At 49.3% G+C, this 20,436-nt stretch overlaps 1 protein-coding gene across 1 annotated transcript in view; it reads right to left on the bottom strand.

Annotated features, from left to right (window-relative positions):
- MYO5B (myosin VB) overlaps window positions 1-20,125 on the bottom strand; it is a 158,771-nt gene extending 138,646 nt beyond the window's left edge. The window contains exon 1 of the mRNA XM_068422068.1: window positions 20,099-20,125. Within this exon, the coding sequence (XP_068278169.1) occupies window positions 20,099-20,125 (27 nt within the window). The remainder of the gene's footprint in view (window positions 1-20,098) is intronic.
- Window positions 20,126-20,436: the final 311 nt, after the last annotated feature.

Here is a 20,436-nt window from a genome sequence, read left to right as displayed (position 1 = left end):
AAGTAGCCTCGTGATGAGAAACTCATAAGCATGTTCATTCCCCAGTGCCGGGACCACTCTCCATTGCCATGCCCAAACAGCACTACCAAAAATCTACCTTTAATTACAGAGCAACCTCTCCACCAGACTGGATTGTCAACCTTCTTAGAAAGAAGTAATTGGATTAATGAACCTGGATAGTTATCCCTCACCTCTCCAGAACTCATGTGTTAAAAACCTTCTTGGAGCATCACTTCACACATGCTTAATTCAAAGGGGTTTTGACCTATAGTTGGATTTACGGGGCATTTCTTCAGCCCTTTTTAAGCAGAGGGGTGTGCTGGAAAGGCCCCCGGGTCACTTCTCCATCCTTTTCATTGCTAGAGTAACTGAAGGAAAACAAACTGATTTTTGAGGATTTAAGTAAGCAGCATTTTACTGGTTATAATTAAAATATTCCAGCAATAAGGTTTGTTAGCAAGGAGACAAGACGCCTGGAGAATGGCACCAGTGGTCAAGAGGCAAAGCTGGAATCAATAAGTTTAATTAAAATATTTGAAGCGGTGAACAAATATTCATACAGACCCGTTTGCTTAGTAATGCAGGGGCAAGGAAAGGGTCTCCTGGAGGGAAGAACTGCTCTTCTGCTCTTGCATTTCCATTTCATTGTAGTAATTTCCAGGTCTTTGGGAACGTGACTGGTGCCCAGCTCTGCTTCTCCCAGGACTGTCCACATGCCAGACCTCAGATGTGCACTTGTGTGAGGCGTTACTCTACATTAACGTATGAATTTTGTCTCCTCCCCCGTGAAACAAAGACAATACGAAAAATTCTGCAATTGCTAAGCTGAACTTGGTTCAAAACACATCTCCAAGGGAACTCAAACTAAAGGTGGCTTCATTTTTAATACATCAAATGGAAGGTACAGTACGGCCATGCAGTCAGCTACGTTCTCCTCCTTATTTCCTTGTAACTTCAACTGTCCACCTAAAATACTGAGATTTTGTCTTTCCAGATCTTCCAGCACTGATAAGCTGTAGCCTCTTAATTACAGAATCACAGAATCAACCAGGTTGGAAGAGCCCTCTGGGATCATCGAGTCCAACCATTGCCCTGACACCACCATGGCAACTAGACCATGGCACTAAGTGCCATGGCCAGGCTTTTTTTAAACCCCTCCACGGATGGTGACTCCACCACCTCCCTGGGCAGCCCCTTCCAATGGCTAATGACCCCTGCTGAGAAGAAATGCTTCCTCATGTCCAACCTGAACCTCCCCTGGCCAAGCTAAATTATATCATACAGCAGCTCCCTGGAAAACCATCCCCTAAATCCCATATACAATTTCCTCAGAATTATTGTGTTCTGCAAGAAGAGCTCAATGAAGGAGATTAAAACACAGCAAGCTGCCCAAGTGAAGGAAGGATTGCAAGAAGGGCGATTGCACCCACTTAAAATAAATAAACACATAAATATAAATTTAAATTTAAATTTAAAAAGCCACACCACCAAATGCATCTTCAAGTGTGTGCCATGTCCGAAATTTGGACAGAAATTAAATGATTTGCTGGATGAAGGTTCCTCATCCCATAAAGTTCTCAGCATAAATGTGGATGTTCACAGCTGAGCCACAAGCAGTCATACCCAACCTAAACAAAACCTCAAGCAACGTTCAGGGCACGCAACATGATGCAGTAGGCTGTAATGTTTCTTTCCCCAGTCTATGACACTTCTTGGGTGTATTTTTAGTAGGAGTTTTCTTCCACTGCCTAAAACTTGAACTCCGAAGCTCTGTTCCCCCAGTGCTAAATGCTGCATAAGCTCTGGAGCATTAAGCAAACGCCAGCTCAGGAGATGGCCTTGCAGGACCTCCCCTTTCATGGGACTTGGCGTTCTTTGAAAGCCAAGGGCACAAGCACACGATGGCACCAGACAAGGGTCCACAGCTTCACAGGCTTCAGCACCACAGCCAGCACTGGGAAGGTGCTCGGCAGAGATCACATCAAGGCGTGATATATTTTTGGTGCCCATAAATAAATGAAATATGGGTCCTTTTTGGAGGGACCAGCAGACGGTCCTCTTCCATATATACCAAATATAAATTACTCTTCCATTCTTGGGCAATTACAGTCAATTAGTAATTTAGATTAAAGAGATGCTGCTGCTGTTATCCCCAAGCCAAAAGGGTTTCCCCACGCTGGCTGGGGAGACAAGAGTCACTTCTTTTCTATCACTTGCATCACACGGAGGTCATGCTTCCTAGGTGACATCAGACATAATTCAAGTATTATTGAGCTTGGAGCACAATTCTAAGCCTTTACTCAAGCAATAGATATTTAACATGGAATTTCAGCTAAACTCAGTGCAGTCCTTAAGTAGAAATTCCAAGAAAAAGGTTATTTTTTATTTTTTATATACATTTTTATAAAATGAAGCCACAAGAGTAGGAATCAGAATTCGGAGTGCATTTTTCATGAGCTTACTAGGTCAGAAGAGTCATAATTCAAGCTTTTAGCTTTTCAGGCCACCTCAGGGAGGCAGGCAGAGCTTGAGGACAATCACAGGGGACGGTGGCCTCACTGATGCAGCACCAGGAACCCAACTGCAAAGTTACCCAAAGCTCAGCTAACAGATTAAAGTGGGTTTCCATCACATCCCAAACTTCTCCGCTTGAATCAACTCCCTCTTCCCCCTAAAACCACAAAGGTATCACCGATACCTATTTCCCCAGAAATTTCAGAATATCAGATGCAAGTCTCAAGTTACCATAATTATTGGAACATAATTCATTAAAATAAGGCATAGCAAACTCAAGTATGGGATGTTTAAGGAATAAAATAACCTCAAACCACTGACTTGACAAATGTAACAGTCACTGAGATTCATTTTTGATCACAGAAGTCACGCCCTTGCCTCCGTTCCTCCCAGGATACTGAGATGAGCCATGCATAGGTGCTTTCCAAACGTTGGACCATGCCCACCCTCTTCACCTCCTTCACCCACCAGACAAGCAGACTGCCAAACACCAACCACTCTTTCCCACCGCTTCAGCTTTCCTCCTCTCACCCTGCCACTCCCTGATAATCCAGCTCTCCCTGCAAGGACGGCAGCGAGCCCTTATCAGAGCAGTATTAAAGCTACTGCTGAAGCACAGCCTCCCTATTCCCAGCTATGGTGGAGATAAGACCCACTTTCTGTAAACAAACACACATTCAGAAATACTTTAGTTGAAGAGCAGAGACGCAACTGAGAGAGGAGCGGGTCCTATCAGAGCATCAACGAGATGGATTCAACAGCAGAAATGCAAATATTTGCTTTCCCCTCCTCCCTGTGTTGTATTTGCAAAGCAGGGCCACTTCCAGATGCAAAGCTAAAGGGTGTCCCCAGCATTAACTGCACCAGGCTGGAAAGCCACATGCCAAGTAACCCTGCAGAGCAAAACCATCTCAGCCCAACGCCCAGGGGACCTGTTGGTCACCTCCTTGATGCCGTCAATCATTCCCCTACGGAGATGGTGCAGAAATCCCCATATTTCCACAGTCCCTCCACTGCTGGCATTTCCAGTCATGGGAACTCATCTCTGAGCTCCGGCCTCCTGCATTTCAGAGAAGTCATCTCTGTCAAAACCCACCATTGCCCAAGTCTTTGCAGACCTTGCACCTTGAATACTGTGTTTAGTTTTGGGCCCCTCACTACAAGGAAGACCTTGAGGTGCTGGAGCGAGTCCAGAGAAGGGCAACGAAGGTGGTGAAGGGTCTGGAGCACAAGTGTGATGAGGAGCAGCTGAGGGACCTGGGGGTGTTTAGTGTGGAGAGAAGGAGGCTGAGGGGAGACCTTCTCGCTGTCTACAACTCCCTGAAAGGAGGGTGTAGCGAGGTGGGGGTCGGTCTCTTCTCCCAGGTAACAAGTGATAGGATGAGAGGAAACAGCCTCAAGTTGTGCCAGGGGAGGTTTAGATTGGAGATCAGGAACAATTTCTTCACGGAAAGGGTTGTCAAGCATTGGAATAGGCTGCCCAGGGCAGTGGTGGGGTCACCATCCCTGGAGGGATTTAAAAGCCGTGTAGATGTGGTGCTGAGGGACATGGGTTAGTGGTGGGCTTGTCAGTGTTGGGTTAATGGTTGGACTTGCTGATCTTAAAGGCCCTTTCCAACCTAAATGATTCTATGATAGCACTGATGTCCACAGCAATGCAGGAGCAGGGGACAACGTGGCTGTCACCAATGGGCACAGCTTAGCCACGAACCAAGCTCGTTTCAGCTGCCAGCGCTGATGCCCCGGTGAGAAACCCCGAGGGAGTGGTTTTCACAACGGCTCTCTTCATAGAAAAGCAGTTTAACCTGTTTAAAGAGTATTTCAGCCTGTTTTCAGAGGAGGTTTCCCCTCCGTCAGCGACCAGCAAAGCACTGTCAGAAGGCCAGGCTTCGCTTTAAAAGAAACAACCAACCCTCGGCATCCCCCACTGCCTGTTTCCAGCCAGAAATGGTGGCTGGGAAAGCTCACAAGCTGGGATTTCCCAGCTCCTCCAACACTCCTGAACTCCCTTCAGGATTTGCACACGCGGGAGGAAAGCCCACACCTCGTTTTGCGCCGACACTGGGGAAAACAAGTTGTAAATCTCTCCCCGACGTGAAATAAAAGGATAGGGGCTGCTCCAGTAGCTAGACAGCCTGCTGCAGTTAAATTTTATTATCACTCCTAACACGTGCTTTATCGTTACAGTAAATTTACCCCCAGTGTCATATGCTCATCTGCAGAAACCAAATGCAAGAGACATCCCCAGCAACTGCTTAAATCCCCCAAAGGTGGAAGTTTTGTGAGCACGTGGAAGTGATGTGCAACAGAAGCAGAGGTCAGCAACTGCTAACCCTGTCCAGGGGAGCTCAGGGCACTCTAATTAAGGAGGCTCACAGCATCCTCATGGATGGGAGAAGCCCTCAGCAAGGCTCATGCTGGTGGGAAGGACACTGCCCTGATGTTCAGCTGCAGGACATCACCACCAGCATCAGCAGCATCTGGTTATTGAAGGGATATTCGAATCCTCATCAAGATTTCACAAGGTCACTTCAGCCCCACCAATACTCAAGGCTGGCTTTGTGGCTAAAGGCCACTACAATATTTTCACACCTGCCTTGGCTGCCCACATTCAGCACAATCAAGATGATGTTTATGGGATGAAGGAAGCCTCATCCCTTCCATCGATGCAGGTTTATTACAGGAGCACAAGATCTACACACACTTCTCTGGTAGCTTCAGCTTTTCTTAAGCTCTGCCTGAAAACTAAGGGTGAAAGAAAACCAAGTCTCCATTTTTAACTGGCCTGCTTCCATAAAACAACTTAAACATCCTTAACACAACCCAACTCAACCACCTAACGTGAATCCCTTCGACAGGCGCTGTGATTCCCACAAGACTCACAGAATCACAGAATCAACCAGGTTGGAAGAGACCTCTGGGATCATCAAGTCCAACCGTTGCCCTGACACCACCATGGCAACTAGACCATGGCACTAAGTGCCATGGCCAGGCTTTTCTTAAACCCCTCCAGAGATGGTGACTCCACCACCTCCCTGGGCAGCCCCTTCCAATGGCTAACAACCCTTGCTGAGAAGAAATGCTTCCTAATGTCCAACCTGAACCTCCCCTGGCCAAGCTTGAGGCTGTGTCCTCTTGTCCTATCGCTGGTTGCCTGGGAGAAGAGGCCGACTCCCACTGCGCTACAACCTCCCTTCAGGTAGTTGTAGACTGCACTAAGGTCACCTCTGAGCCTTCTCTTCTCCAGGCTAAACACCCCCAGCTCCCTCAGCCGTTCCTCGTATGTCAGACCCTCCAGACCCTTCACCAGCTTGTTCGCCCTCCTCTGGACTCGCTCCAACACCTCCAAGCCTGAACCACAGGCACTGGACAATCATGTTAAGGCAGCGGCCAACTTTTTAAGCAGACATAAATTACATGTCAAACCTAAGAGACAAGGGTCAGAGCTGTTTATGGGGTTGAAGCAGGTAAGGCAGATGTAGCCAGGGCCTCTCCCACCTCTTGGGCTGTTTCAAAAGCTATTCAGCTTTCAAATTATGAGCCATGGTTCAGACCTGCATTCATCTCCAGCACGTCCAGCTCCTTGGCTGGCTCTTTCAGGCCTCGGCCACTGCATTCTGCTCTGTCCTGACTTGCTAAATTACATACATTTTGTGTGAGCAGAAGGAGTGGAGCCAACAGCTTTTTCCTTCCCAGACAAATTAACCACACTGAAGTTCAGCCTGACTGTAGGACAGGTTTGTCCAGATCCCAGATACTTTTTTTAGCTCTTCCCAACTTTCCAGCTCCTTCCCAGGCACGTCAGAGCGAGCAGGCAGGCGTCAGCATCACCGCTGCTTACAGAAGAGGCGAGACCACCTTCCTGCCCGACCAGGTACCATTGCTCCCGAGTCACCCAAAGATCACACGAGCTCTCAGCATCACGTACAACTTCGATCAGGGCTTCGACATCCACTGTTAATGCTTTAGAAACTCCACTTGAATATTTCACGGGGCACAATGGAGTTCAGAGCCCCCACAAATACCCCAGTGACCAACTCACCAAACACACAGAGTTATGTGTGAAGGAAATGGATTTATTTAGACAAGAACCAGAGCTATGTGTCTTCCAGCTATCACCTAAGAGCATGTAAAAGAGGCGTTTAACAACAGAGATGCACACAAAAAACTGTCAGTCTACTGGCTTCAGAGCTTAAAGGCAGAAGCAGCAAGACTTTAACCTGAGGAAGGCACTAACCTGCTAGGTGAAGATGCTCGAAGCTTCTTATTCTTAAAAGAAGAGAATTTGGGGAACTACTCAGAAAACAAGAGCGTTTTTTTTTACTGTGGAAGAACAGCAATGAAGCCCATGGCTGCAGGCAAAAATACAGCATTAAAAACCACCTACAGCTGAATGATCATTCAAAAGTGTTCTCATGTTTTCAAAAATAACAATAAAAGGTTGAAAACTTGCACCCCCTTCCAGAAACCAGCAGTGGCTCCAGCACACCCCTAGGATGGAGTTTTTTCCCCCAAAAAAATCACTGCCCATGCAGCACAGTGCATCTTCCCAGTGTCAGGTGGGCTCTGACATTGCTCCATCACAATGGACATCCACACCAGCACAGTAAATCACAAGATACAGCCAGAGAGACTTTAGCTCCAATATGAAATTAAGACAGACGTGTTGTTGTTATACTCTGGAAGGATTACAAAAAGCTATTTTTAATAAGGGGTTATAAGAAGTTTTAAGGAGACTAAGTTGGTTTTGCTCAGCAAAGATAAAACCTTGCACAAACAGCCACCACAAGTTGCTTGACAGAACTTGCAGCGCTGAAAATTCTGTAGTTAGTACTTGAAGAATGCTTGTTTTTGTTGTCTTTGAAGAAAAAGTTCATACACTCCAACTTTAAGCATCAGGTTTGGCTTTCTCACAGTTGTGCAACATCGTAGTCCTACACCTCTGCAATTCCTGTTGTTGTTTTGGCCAGAAACCCCAACCAACGCTGGAACGAGGATAAACTGCATATAAGGTTTGTGGTACAAAGAAAACACGGAAACTTGGCTTTATAGATTAATATTCTTCTGTCCTTATGTACTTAAGACACACTTTATTGGGGGGACACCTTCCTGAGCTGGGGCACTCAAGGCAAACTCCCACGCCAGGTTCCCCAACCCCAGTTAACACCAGGCACCAACAGCTGGACCAGAGCCACGCCACACTGGACCACATCTCTCCAACATCCTCCATCCCGACATCCATCAACTACTCCCTGCGCCCGAGGGAGCATCCTAAAGGTGACTGGCATCTGCAGCCTGGGGATGGTCATCTCTGGATAATACATATTTGTTGAGAACCAGTTAGGGCCAGCATTTTCTTTTTCTAAAAAAAAAAGAAAATAGAAAAAGAAAGAAAACCCATCCTGAACCTCAGAAAGGGTCAGCACAATAAAATTTAAAAATTATAAATAATAATTAATTATTTCGATCCTGTGGCTATATCTCCCTCCTCCACCACGTAGCACAACCTCTGTTGTCTGAAAAGCGTTTATCTGAAAGTGGGTCATGTCTCCTGGCATTACTAAATCTTCCCAAATTTCCCCTGATTAGTCAAACGTGATATCCTCTCTGACAGCTGAGTGATCGAGGTAGTGTGTAATGCCATTTCTCCCCTGAACGAGCCACATCAAAAAGGGTTGTAAGCCGAGAGATGGCACGCCGGATAAAAGAGCCACCAACAGACTGTTCTCAAAATATTACCAAGGAAAATTAAATTGTTTTGTTGGAAGATTTTTCCTTTAGAAACATTCAACTTTTAGCATTGAACACAGAGAGATAAGAAACTGCCTTCGGAGCTGATAAAAGGACGAACCTCACTAAGTTATGAACTGCATGATCCCATAATTAAAAACACTTCTGCACACTAAAGTCCTGGGGATTTTCTATCAGGCACAACACCAGCCTGTTCTTCACCCAGGGACACCAAAAACCATCGTGCTGGAGATTAGCGACAGCCTAAATTTGGGTAACGCCCCACAAATGATCAGATATTAAAGCAGAGGCACCTGAGACTAAAAAGAAAAATGAGAAAAAAACCAGTAAACCTGCTACTTAAAAAAAGAAAATACCATTTAAAATGGGGATATAACAGCAAGTAATCCCTCAGGCATGATTTACATCAAAAGGCTTCAAAAAATATCATCCTTTGGAGCAGGAGGGTGCCAGGACCCCAGGAGGATGCTCAGCTGGGACAAGCGCTGACTGGAGCTGAGCTCCATCCTTGCAGAAAAAAGCTGGAGCTCCTAAATACTTATCAGGTTGGCGATGAGATGAGACCTGGGCAAGTTTACCAAGTAACAGCAGGGTTTGCATTCTGCTGATTTACTTCACGTGACCTTCCAGTGATGAATCACAGAATCAACCATGCTGGAAGAGCCCTCTGGGATCATCGAGGCCAACCATTGCCCTGACACCACCATGGCAACTAGACCAGGGCACTAAGTGCCATGTCCAGGCTTTTCTTAAACACCTCCAGAGATGGGGACTCCACCACCTCCCTGGGCAGCCCCTTCCAATGGCTAATGACCCTTGCTGAGAAGAAATGCTTCCTGATGTCCAACCTGAACCTCCCCTGGCCAAGCTTGAGGCTGTGTCCTCTTGTCCTATTGCTAGTTGCCAGAGCAAAGACTGCCAGGAGACAGAACTATTTTCAGTCAAAAAATTGAAAAATAATTAAAATAATATAAAATAAATTGTGAAAGCTTGGAAAGTCTACAGACTTTTTGGCATTGCTAAATAGAATATTCTCTTTCTGAGAACAGACTTTTTTTAAAGAAAATACGGATTTTTGCATCACATCATGAGGCAAATTTGAGCAAGTTTTGTTCCTAAAGATGATTTAGGCCCACCTTGATGGTCAAGCAAATGGACATTTCAGGTTTCTCAAAGCTGGGCAGCACTGCTCGTGCCCATCTGGCCTCACGGGGATGGTCCCCACGATGGAGAGGGGTTTCCCTAAAATAACCGGGTGCGAGCACAGCCATCGCTCACCGAAACAGCAGCGGGGAGGGCGAAGCATGAAAGGATGAAGATCAGCTCCGACAGCCTCAAAGCTGAGTTTATTTTGGCACGGCGAGAGCGCACGAGGCTTCAAAGCAGCTCCCGGCGAGCAGCCGAGGGGCCGGGCGGCCGAAACCCCGTTCCTGCCACCAGCTGCATCCAAAGCATCAGCCCTTTATTTAACCTTGAGCATCAATATTTTCTAGAATTCAGATTTGTGTGCTTAAAACACCCAGGGTTTTTCTCTTCCCCCCCCTTCCATTCCTCTTCCCCCCCTTCCTTTCCTTTCCCCCCCCTTCCTTTCCTTTCCCCCCCCCTCCTTTCCTTTCCCCCCCCTTCCTTTCCTTTCCCCCCCCTTCCTTTCCTTCCCCCCCCTTCCATTCCTCTTCCCCCCCTTCCTTTCCTTTCCCCCCCCTTCCTTTCCTTCCCCCCCCCCTCCTTTCCTTTCCCCCCCCCTTCCTTTCCTTTCCCCCCCCCTTCCCTTCCTTTCCCCCCTCTTCCTTTCCTTTCCCCCCCTTCCTTTCCTTTCCCCCCCTTCCTTTCCCCCCCCTTCCTTTCCTTTTCCCCCCCTTCCTTTCCTTTTCCCCCCCTCCTTTCCTTTTCCCCCCCTCCTTTCCTTTTCCCCCCCTTCCTTTCCTTTTCCCCCCCTCCTTTCCTTTTCCCCCCTCCTTTCCTTTCCCCCCTCCTTTCCTTTCCTTTCCCCCCCCTTCCTTTCCTTTCCCCCCCTTCCTTTCCTTTCCCCCCCCTCCTTTCCTTTCCCCCCTCCTTCCTTTCCTTTCCCCCCCCCTTCCTTCCCTTTCCCCCCCTCCTTTCCTTCCCCCCCCCCTTCCTTTCCCCCCTCCTTCCTTTCCTTTTCCCCCCTCCTTTCCTTTCCCCCCTCTTCCTTTCCTTTCCCCCCCCCCCTTCCCTTTTCCCCCTCCCTTTCCTTTCCTCTTCCCCCCCCTTCCTTTCCTCTTCCCCCCCCTTCCTTTCCTCTTCCCCCCCCTTCCTTTCCTCTTCCCCCCCCTTCCTTTCCTCTTCCCCCCCCTTCCTTTCCTCTTCCCCCCCCTTCCTTCCTTTTCTTTTTTTTTCCTCCTTCTTTGTCCTTTTTAAAAAATAAGTATTTTATTTAAGAGCCCTGTTTCCATCCCCCACGGCAGTGCAGGCGAAGCATTAGCATTCATCTCACCACTCTGCACAGGGAGGAACAAGTTCTCACCTCACTGGGACAGTGTCCAAACAGAAAGGAAGGCTTTAGAATGGAAAACAAAAAAGAAAACAAGCAGAATGAAAGAGCAAGAGATTTCAAACCAGGTATTTCTAGGCTCTACAGAAGAAAGCCATGACCTTCCTAGCTCTCTGGCCGGGGTCTTCGTAACGCCCAGGGCCGTAAAACACGTGCTGCAGGAGAGCCAAGGGCAGGTTCAGCTCAAAAGCAGAGTTCCTCACCCAAGGACCTCGGTCTCCTGAAAGTCATCCAGCCCCAAACATCACATCCCCGACTGCACTTCAGCATTTCACAGCCAGACAGGAGAGGAAAAGCAAACTGCACCTTTGCAACGCCAGAATCTGGGGGAGAAAACCCCAATATCTGGAGTAGGGAAGTCCCTGCTGCTCTCCACCAGCCCCCGGGTGAGCTGTTCACACCCTGTGCAGACACGGCTTCCAGAAGAGCTTTTTAGTGGTGTTAAAGGTCTTGCTTCAGCCAAAACACGCCTTGTTGGTACCATTAGCTAGCAGAGAGTAGTGCAGGTGTTCATGGTCTATCCCAGCAGAGAAGTGATTTCTCACAAGGCCCAGTGGAGACAGGAAAGGTAGGTGACAGCACAGTGACACAAAACACCATCAAGCACCAGATGAGCCGCACTTGATCTTTCATTTCCTTCATTACTTTATTTCTGACTGCTGAATGTCATGGTGAACGTAGGCATCGACCAGGCAAGAAACGGGCACTTCACAACCATGGCAAAGGCTGGTGAGAACTGCACCAGTATTCACATGTCCACCTTCCACTGAGGTCTGCATGGGTCTGGAGCAGGACCTTCCTCTCCTGCACCTCCACCTTGTCTCTAAAACAGGGACTCACGGTCCTACCAGGGGACATGGGACCAATCCAAGACCACGTGAAAGCCACCTCCAGCTCTCCATCCCTACCACAGCAGGGGAAGCGTCCTTGACTGAGACCTCCACTGTCCCCAAGCACTCAGTGGGTACCGCTCCTCTGCCCCACCTGGACATCACACTCGCCGCCCAAAAAACCAGCGACACCCACAGCTCCCATGTTATCAAAGCTCAAAGTAATTAAGAAGCATAAATCCACCAGGGAGTTCCTCAGCTTAATTAGACAGAAAATTACAGCTTCCATCACCTCGGTATCTCTGCATCTACTCACTGCCTTGAGATATGCTTACACCGACCTTCTGCTCACGTGGGGTGTAGCACCAGGGACTGGCTTCGCAGCAGGCACGGGGATTAGATTTTTTCATTATTTTTTTTTTTTTGTAACCAGTTTTCAACACTCATTTGCTAAGACACATGTTAGTATCCCTGGCTGCATGCTCACATCCAGCCTCCTCAGGGGTTTGGCAGCTGGAGGTTTGCCTGAGCTACCTGAAATTGTCCCTGCAGGGCTTTCACGAGAAACCAGATATTCCCATCACCGTCCTCTGTGATTTTTAAAAGCCATCTTTAAATGTATTAAAGGTCTTTTTTTTTTTCCTTTGAAGAATGGTGACTTGCCAGGACACATCCCCGAGATGTAACGTGTCATTTTGATAAGTAGTGGCCGTGACTCAACCACAACACATCCTGCTCCCAACAGCCCTGTAAATGGTGGTTAGCACATCCTACCAGCACCTCACACCTCAGCAGGACTATCTAAGGCAGCTTGGGTGATGACTCATGGGAAGGGTGAAGGCATGGGTTAGCTGGGTTTAAGTACTGGCTCTGCACCTCGGTGGAGCCACCAAGGGAAACGTGTCCTTTCAAGGAGCCTACCAGCCCCGTGGGGCTGCCCATGGTTCAGCAGGATGAGAAGCGGTCATGAGCTGAAAGGGTTGGTCAACCTCAAGCCTGAAGAAGACTTGTTCTCAGGGAAGACTCTGGGGAGACCTCATAGCAGCCTTCCAGTACCTGAAGGGGCTACAGGAAAGCTGGAGAGGGACTTTTTACAAGGGCAAGTAGTGACAGGATGAGGGGGAACGGTTTTAAACTGGAAGAGGGGAGATTTAGATGGGATATTAGGAAGAAATTCTTTGCTGTGAGGGTGGTGAGACACTGGCCCAGGTTGCCCAGAGAAGCTGTGGCTGCCCCCTCCCTGGCAGTGTTCAAGGCCAGGTTGGATGGGGCTTGGAGCAACCTGGTCTAGTGGAAGGTGTCCCTGCCCGTGGCAGGGGGTTGGAACTAGATGACCTTTAAGGTCCCTTCCAACCCAAACCATTCTATGATTCTATGATAAGAGCGAAGCTAGAGGCATGTGGCAAACGGAACCTCGCAGGCAGAAAGATGGATGAGAGCCAACAGAAACATCCAACAGGCAGGATGGATGGGTGGACACAGCACACATGTCCCTATCAAGGAGCTTGGCCTAGCACCAAACACATGGGGCACACCAACACCGGGCACCCAGACAACACAAAACCACCTCACTGGTACCACCACCCATGCCCATATGGGAACATGAAATACGGGCTGAAAGAGGTGATGGCTGTCCATCAAGGAGGAGATGACTACAGTATCTTACCACCTACCCTGCGCCATAAATAGAGTTGGGAAGGGCAGCAAGACACGTTACACAGTATTGCTGGTGACATGCTGCAATTGCCAGAGCAGGGTCTGAACGTCCTAACGGCATCACCAGCTTCAGACGGACAAGTACAAGGGACTAAAAGCCAAAAAAAAAAAATTGCTGGTGGAGGGAAAAATAAATCATGGCATCGTTTTGGTTGGAAAGGACCTTTAAGATCATCAAGTCCAACCATTAACCCAGCACTGCCAAGCCCACCACTAAACCAAATAAAAATCAAATTGGATCTGGTTAAAAGTGGCAAAGGACTGTGGCACAGCAGGTCAGGAGCACACGCCGCTGGAGGAGCTGCACCCTCATCCCACCACCCTGCACCAAACCACGGGTTTGGGGCCATACCCTGCAATTAAGGGCTTATATTCCTTACAGCAAGGGTTTATAGACCTATATTGCTTATAGTTCTTGTAGGACTATAGCGCAGCCTTTGAGACATTTAACCCATTCCCATGACTCACAGGTTTCAATCAGCTGGAGAAGACTTTGGACACAGACAAATTAAGGACAAAAGGAGAGCACAGCTGGAGAAAAGGTCACATTTCCAGGCTGCAAGCTCTTCCCTGGAGGGATGTTCCTCCCCAAACCCTCTGGATACCTCAGGAAAGGCAAAGAGCAGAAATATCAAATCCTTAAGAGCCTCTTTAGTAAAACTGAGTTTACCATGACCTGGGCATCACGTTAGTGTGTTCAAACAAGGAAGGCCATGTGAGGCCCACTACCCACCGACCCCTGGTCCTCCCCAGCCCTGCCACCATCTCGAGACAGGTCTCTGCTCCTTTCTGAAGGACCAGGCTAAGCCAAAACCCAACCCAACCCCACAAGACGTCTCTTGCAGCCGGCCAAAGCCATATGAGGGCAATTGCTTTACACAACCAACTCAAGACACGGAAAGCTCACCGGGAATTTTTTCCAGTTTTGCTGAACAGCAAATTCCTCGCTAGAATGTTTTGCAGACATTTCAGGTGACTGACAAAGCTTGGGGGTCTTGCTGCAGTCATTCTCCTGACCTGAATTGTAGTTTGTGCTGATATTTCTTTAACCGCTGTGAAATGCCTCTGTTTGCAGAACGGGTCAAAGAGCAGACAATAACACCACAAAAAAAAAACGAGTCAGGGTTCACCGACACTACCTGCTATTTATTACACCACCGACTAACTCAGAAGGTCCAAAGTCCACCCTAATGTTAAAGCTAGGCTACTCCTGTGGTTTCCTTCCTGGACAAGTACAGTAAGGGTACACTACTCCTTTTTTTGGCCAGAGCTACAAACTAATTGGCATGTAAATTAAAAGTCCAACTTGCCTAGAACTGCATCGCACTATGGTGACAGAGATCAGCTTCAAACATATATATATTTGAAGTACAAACACATGTAGACTCTTTTCTCGGTCATCAGAAGGGATGCACGTGTTCACCTTCACGGTCATTATTTTCTACACCTGCTTATTGGCAGCAGAGAATAACGAAGCAAAAGTCTTCCATGGTAAATACATTCCTCAACAGCAGCTAGGCTGCCTGTGACAAATACCTCTGGTTAAACTCATTCCTCAGGGCAAAAAAGGGTAGGACCGACCCATCCCATCCCACCCCACAAGACCAGCACAAGCCACATGCTGCCTCAGGCTCCAGACCCGCTGCTGTCCCCAGGTTTCCATCCTGCACCCTGGAGTTAACCCAGCAAAGAGCTGCAACTTGGGCTTGTATGGGGCAGGAATTCTTAAATAATTTTTAAGAAAGGCAAGTTGACTAATCCCAACCAGCGAGAGGGCATAAAGCAGGAATCAAGCTAATTAAGTCCCACCGGAGTCACCCCCAAATTTGGCTTTGCTTCTCTCCCCCCATCCCGGGGAAGCCGAGGAGGTCCCCAAGCGGCTGCGGAGGTGGCCATGCCCTTGGCATGGTCCCCAGCTGCAGAGAGCCGGCTGGAGCAATCATATTTTACATTTCAATGATTTTTTTTCTCTGCAACTAATAATGAGGCAGGATCAGGAGGAGACCGGGGAAGCAGATGAATCCGGCTCCTTCAGTGAGACAACCCCATCTTTAAACAAAAATCCCAGCGCAGCCTCTGAGCTGTCCCTGCGCTTTGTGACATGACCCAGACATGTTTCCATAATCTAAAAAAAAAGGAGAAAAAAAACCCCAAAACCTTCAAGTATAACCTGTTTTTCCTAACAGCAGAGGCAGGAGTTCAGGAGCTCTGCATCCCTAACAGCTCTGCAGCAGAGGTCCTGTGGATGCCCCAGAATTAAATCCCAAACTTTCCCTGTCCCCCACACTTATTCCCAGATTTTTTTTTGTACACAATACACAGAAAAATCTTCTCTGCTCCTTCCCAGCTGCTGCTCAACCCCAAATCAACGCACAGGCACCTGCTAAAACCAAGCCTTGATGGATAAATCATTTTCAGAAAGGTTTTATGCCAATTCATTGACCCAGCGTGCGATCACACTGGTAACATTTATCCACTTTTGAAAAGTTTCTCCCCACGGTCAGAAACCACCAATTCATTTCAGCTACTTTATTTAAAACAAAAATAAATAAAAATAAATAAATACCCTGGTGTCTTACTCCTCCAGAGCCTGCAAGCCTTCAGAAGAGCGTACCTTGAGCTGCCCAGGAGCAGAAAGGCACAGCTTGTTCCCTAGCCTGGCAGAAGCACTACTTGGCTTTAAGTTCAGAGGCTACGCTTAAATCAACAATAAACATATTTTAAGAAGTACCTTTAAGAGAGCAGAACATCCAGCAGCAAAAGCAATTACATTTGGTTTAGTAATATGAAGAGCTTCACCTTACAATAGCGAAGGCTAGCCATGCAAACGAGTCTGATCTCCAGTTCCACACTGCAAATCAAACCGTTGCTGGAGATGGCACCTTCCAGGAGCAACGTCCTCCCTCCACCCTGCACGGCCCCAGCTCAGAGGAGCCGAGCGGCCCCGTTATCTCATTAGAGCGATGCCGGCATCTGCGCAGGCTTACAGGGATCGGACTGCGCTTACCTTGGCTGAAGTTTAGCTGCATCAGCAACAGGTTTCTTTGGAGGGCTCTGGCTGAAGAGGAAGGAAAGAGCATTGCGTGCAGGGAGCTGCCTTTGCCTCCTGCTTCAGCTCAAGAGGGTTGGAGAAACATCCCCTGCCCAGCTGCAACCAGTCTGGCTGGGCATGTCCCACCGCTGCCACGCTCCGGCAGGAACCCCGGGGACATGGCAGGAACCCCAGGGACGTGGCAGGAGCAGGACCAGCCCCAGGCAGCCTTAGAAAGACGTTTGCACAGGGTAACTTGGCCATACACAGGTTAGGCGAAGCTCCACCATCTAGAACAGGTTTTTGCAAGCAGGAGTCCTTGATGCTACCACCTCCCCTACTCCCTCTTGCACACACTGGTGCCAGCTGCTGCAGGACCATGCCTGCGCCCGTTACCATACAGCTCCTCTGCTGCTGGGACACAAGTTGCACTAAATTCCTCTTTGCTTCTGCAAAAAAAAATAAAACCCACAGCCAGATAATCCCAAAGTCCCCAGGTACTGCATCGGGAGCAAGAAGAGTATCATAATGGTCTCCCCGTAACTATTTACCCAAGTGGAGTCCTACGTGTTTGAAGCTTGATGCAGTTTTGGAACTACTCACATGCTCCTAATTAGGCACAGCCGTTAATTACCTTGTTTGATGGGGGCTATTAAACACCAGTCATGCCTGCTCTTAAAGGGGCACAGCTGAGACATCCCATGGAGGTGGCTTCCACCAGCAACTCACAGCTGCTGGTGTTTCCAGGATGGGTTCTTCTCCAGTTTAAGTGCTCCTCAGGGCAGCGCTGAGTCTAACACAGCAAATTCATCACCATGGCTTAACAAGCACGAGCTTAAACACTGATAATATACTACATCTCCCACAAGGTCCCAGGAGATACTCTGCAAGCATAAAGTGGAAGTTAAGGGCTCTCTACACAACACACGGCAGCTCCAGTCGCAGCCCAGCAGGGAGGAGAGGTGGGAGGACCTAAAAAGTCCCATTTGCTGCTCCAAAGCAACTCCTCAGCAGTTTCTCTCACTCTGGTTCAAGGTGGAGGAGGAAGGACTCCGAGAGAGGTACTGCTGTGGCTGTGCTAATGCCACAACACATCGGATCGATAGGCTTTTAGCAAGACAGCTGTATTGATTCCAGCGAGCCGGATCATCCGCCTTCCTTCCCTCAAAAAGCCTCATCCCCGTCCTGCCAACAAGGTGATCCAGGAGGCCCCACCTCTGCGCTTGGAAAGCCATCTCCTGAACCGTAACACCAGTGAAGCTCTCCTGCTCTTCCCTCCTCTTTCCTCTGTGAGAACATCTTCTGGCAGCCACGCGCAGAGGGTGCATCAATGCCCGACTGCTCGGGGCAGGGCAGCCCTTCACAGCAGGTTGTCTTCTCCCCGCCATGCTCTCAGAGATGTCTACCATATATGAGCTATAAGTGCCCCGCGGAGCCACAGGCCACAGGGTCAAACACCTGCATCCACACAGAGCTGATGTGCAAGCGAGAGCTGGGACCTTCCTTAATGTTTTCCAAGTGCAGAAGAGAGCAACACATCTGCTTCATCTTGAGGACCTCCATCACGACTGGCACTGTTGGTTCAGCATCTAAAGGTTGTTGGTGTTTTTTTAAAGCCTTCTTGGCTTTTTTTTCCTCATATACTCAAAGTCACAGGAAACATTTTCCTGCTGCTTTAAAATCCCAGAGGCCCCACAGAGAAAAAGACCCAGCAGGATGGTCCTAAACGTCACTGCAACACCAGCTCTCGGCCCCACAGATGACCCGCATGGGTTCAAGGCACCATTCATGGCCCCACCACCTACCCCACCAGTTGTGTCCCTAAAACATCCCCACAAGAAAGACGGATACCAGCAGAAGGGCCAGTGCTGAAACACCAGGTCTCATCAAGAATCTTTGTTGTTATTAAAAATAAAAATTAATGACATGCACAAATTGTCACCAAATCCCCATCACTTCCCAGGTGCCTCATCCAAGAATCACTCTAAAGCAACAGGACCACAAGCGACGCCCCAGCAGGCATCTTATACCCATTCAGCAGATCAACAGGAGTATAAACCTCATCAAGTTAGCACTAAAAAAACAGCACAGGTTAATTACCTGATCAAGTCAAGAATTAATTAACCTGGTTGTTATAACCAGCCCATAGATATGGATAACGCAGCGCTTGCAGTCAGTCTCCCCCTTCCCCAGGGATGCCTGCCATCACATCCAAGCACTCAGCCGATGAGATGCTGCCGTCAGCACATCGGAGCAGTTTAGCCACGGCTTTCCTTGTGCTCCCCTTCAGATTTTCCCAGGGAAAAAGGGTTTCCAAACCCGAGATGTTGATTTTGAAGCGCTCCCCAGAAGGACGGAGGTCAGCCCGCTCCCGGACAGCCCCGCTCAATCCAGCGGAGCTTCTTAAAATCCCACGGGTTCAAAGGAGGAGCTGCCAGATTCACACTTCATCCTGCATCCGTTTGATACCAACGGACAAAAAATTAAGTGGCAACCCCCCAATATTACATGAAAGCTGTCCGCAAAATGAGTTACAGAAGCAGAAATCTGCAGTAAAGTTACGCCCAGAAGACTGGCACGGAGACAAAATCCTTGAGAGGGCTGGTGCCAGTCCGGCAACATCTCCATGCTGACCATGGTCACAGGAAGAATTTAAAACACTAAAATTCACATTATTAGGGTAGATGATGCTGGCACTTTACAGTCTTTCAGCAAAAATTGTTCTGAAGCCAAGCACTTTTCTCAATGAGCCCCTGGCTAACGTTATTGATGGCTTTTACTCAGCCCACTCCCTGGATCCTGGCTGCCGGCAGCACTCACGGGCAGCCTGGGGAAGATGCAGAGCGCAGGGAGAGGGCTCTCTCCCTGTCACTTATCTCTTGGTACCGGGCAGATCTCCCGCTGCGTGCGAGGAGCTCTTCCATCAGACCAAATCCATCAGCAAAGATCTCTCCGGACACAAACCTCTCGCTGGGAACAGGGGCAGAAAGCCCCAAACCACGCAAGGTGCATCCCCAGCCTGCTCTGGCCAAGGAGCAGGAATACCCCACAGCCACAAAATAATTAAAAAAAAAGAAAAAATAAAGCCGTATCTTGTCTAGATCCCAGGCTCTGCTTGAAAATCAGCACTGGAGCTTCTCATTAGCACAAGGACCACTTTGTAGGAGCAAATCTGGGTGTCTCTCTGGGCACGCCGAGCACCGGCCCAGCGGCACCCTGCGAGGCCACCAGCCATGTCACTACCTGCCGTGAGGAAGCGGGTGCGCTCGGTCGCACCCCGGCCCAGGGGTTCTGTGTGGGAGCTGCTGGATAAAAAAGGGACTCTGGAAACAAGGAACCTTTCGGTTAGTTACGGCAGTTGTAAGGACTGTTTTTTCCTCTCTCTCTACCCTGGTGTTTTAGGAATATGGGGGAAAAAAATTATCCGGTGAGGATTTGGGGAAGCAGAGCGTGTTTTAGCTGCGTGGGCTCAGGTGACGGAGGCCACGAAGGACGAGGCCAACGCCGCCACAGCCCCGGCCCACGGGCGAAGTTCACCCGCACGAAACCAGCCGCGTCGGGTGAGATCCCGTGAGGGGCCGGTCACCCCCGGGGGGGACCCGAACAGGGCGGGCCGGTACCCGCGGGGCACCGTCCCAGAAAAGCTGCGGGTCTCCTCCACGACTGTGAGACAACCCCGCACACAAAATACAAGGAAGACAGACACAGACACACACACACACCCCCCCCCCGCGCCCCGCTCACCTTGGTGTAGAGCTGCGCGGCCGACATGGCCGGGGCATGGGGCCGGCAGGCAGCGAGCGGCGCCGCCGGACCGACTGACGGACAAACTGACCGACCTTTACACCCGCCGCCGGCCGGGGAAGGGAAGGGAGCGGCAGGCAGGAGGAGGAGGAGGAGGAGGAGGAGGCAGCACCGCTCCGCCTCCGCCGCGCCCCGCTCAGGTATGGGGCGGGGCGGCCGCGCTCGGCTGGGCTCGGCTCGGTTCGGCTGCGCTCGGCTGGGCTCGGCTCGGGTCGGGTCGGGACGGTTCGTCTGGGCTCGGGTCGGTTCTGCTGGGTTCGGTTCGGTTCGGTTCGGTT

The sequence above is a fragment of the Nyctibius grandis genome, chromosome Z, assembly GCF_013368605.1.
Source record: "Nyctibius grandis isolate bNycGra1 chromosome Z, bNycGra1.pri, whole genome shotgun sequence".
NCBI classification, from domain to species: Eukaryota; Metazoa; Chordata; class Aves; order Nyctibiiformes; family Nyctibiidae; genus Nyctibius; species Nyctibius grandis.
This window is presented reverse-complemented; position numbering and strand designations above follow the sequence as displayed.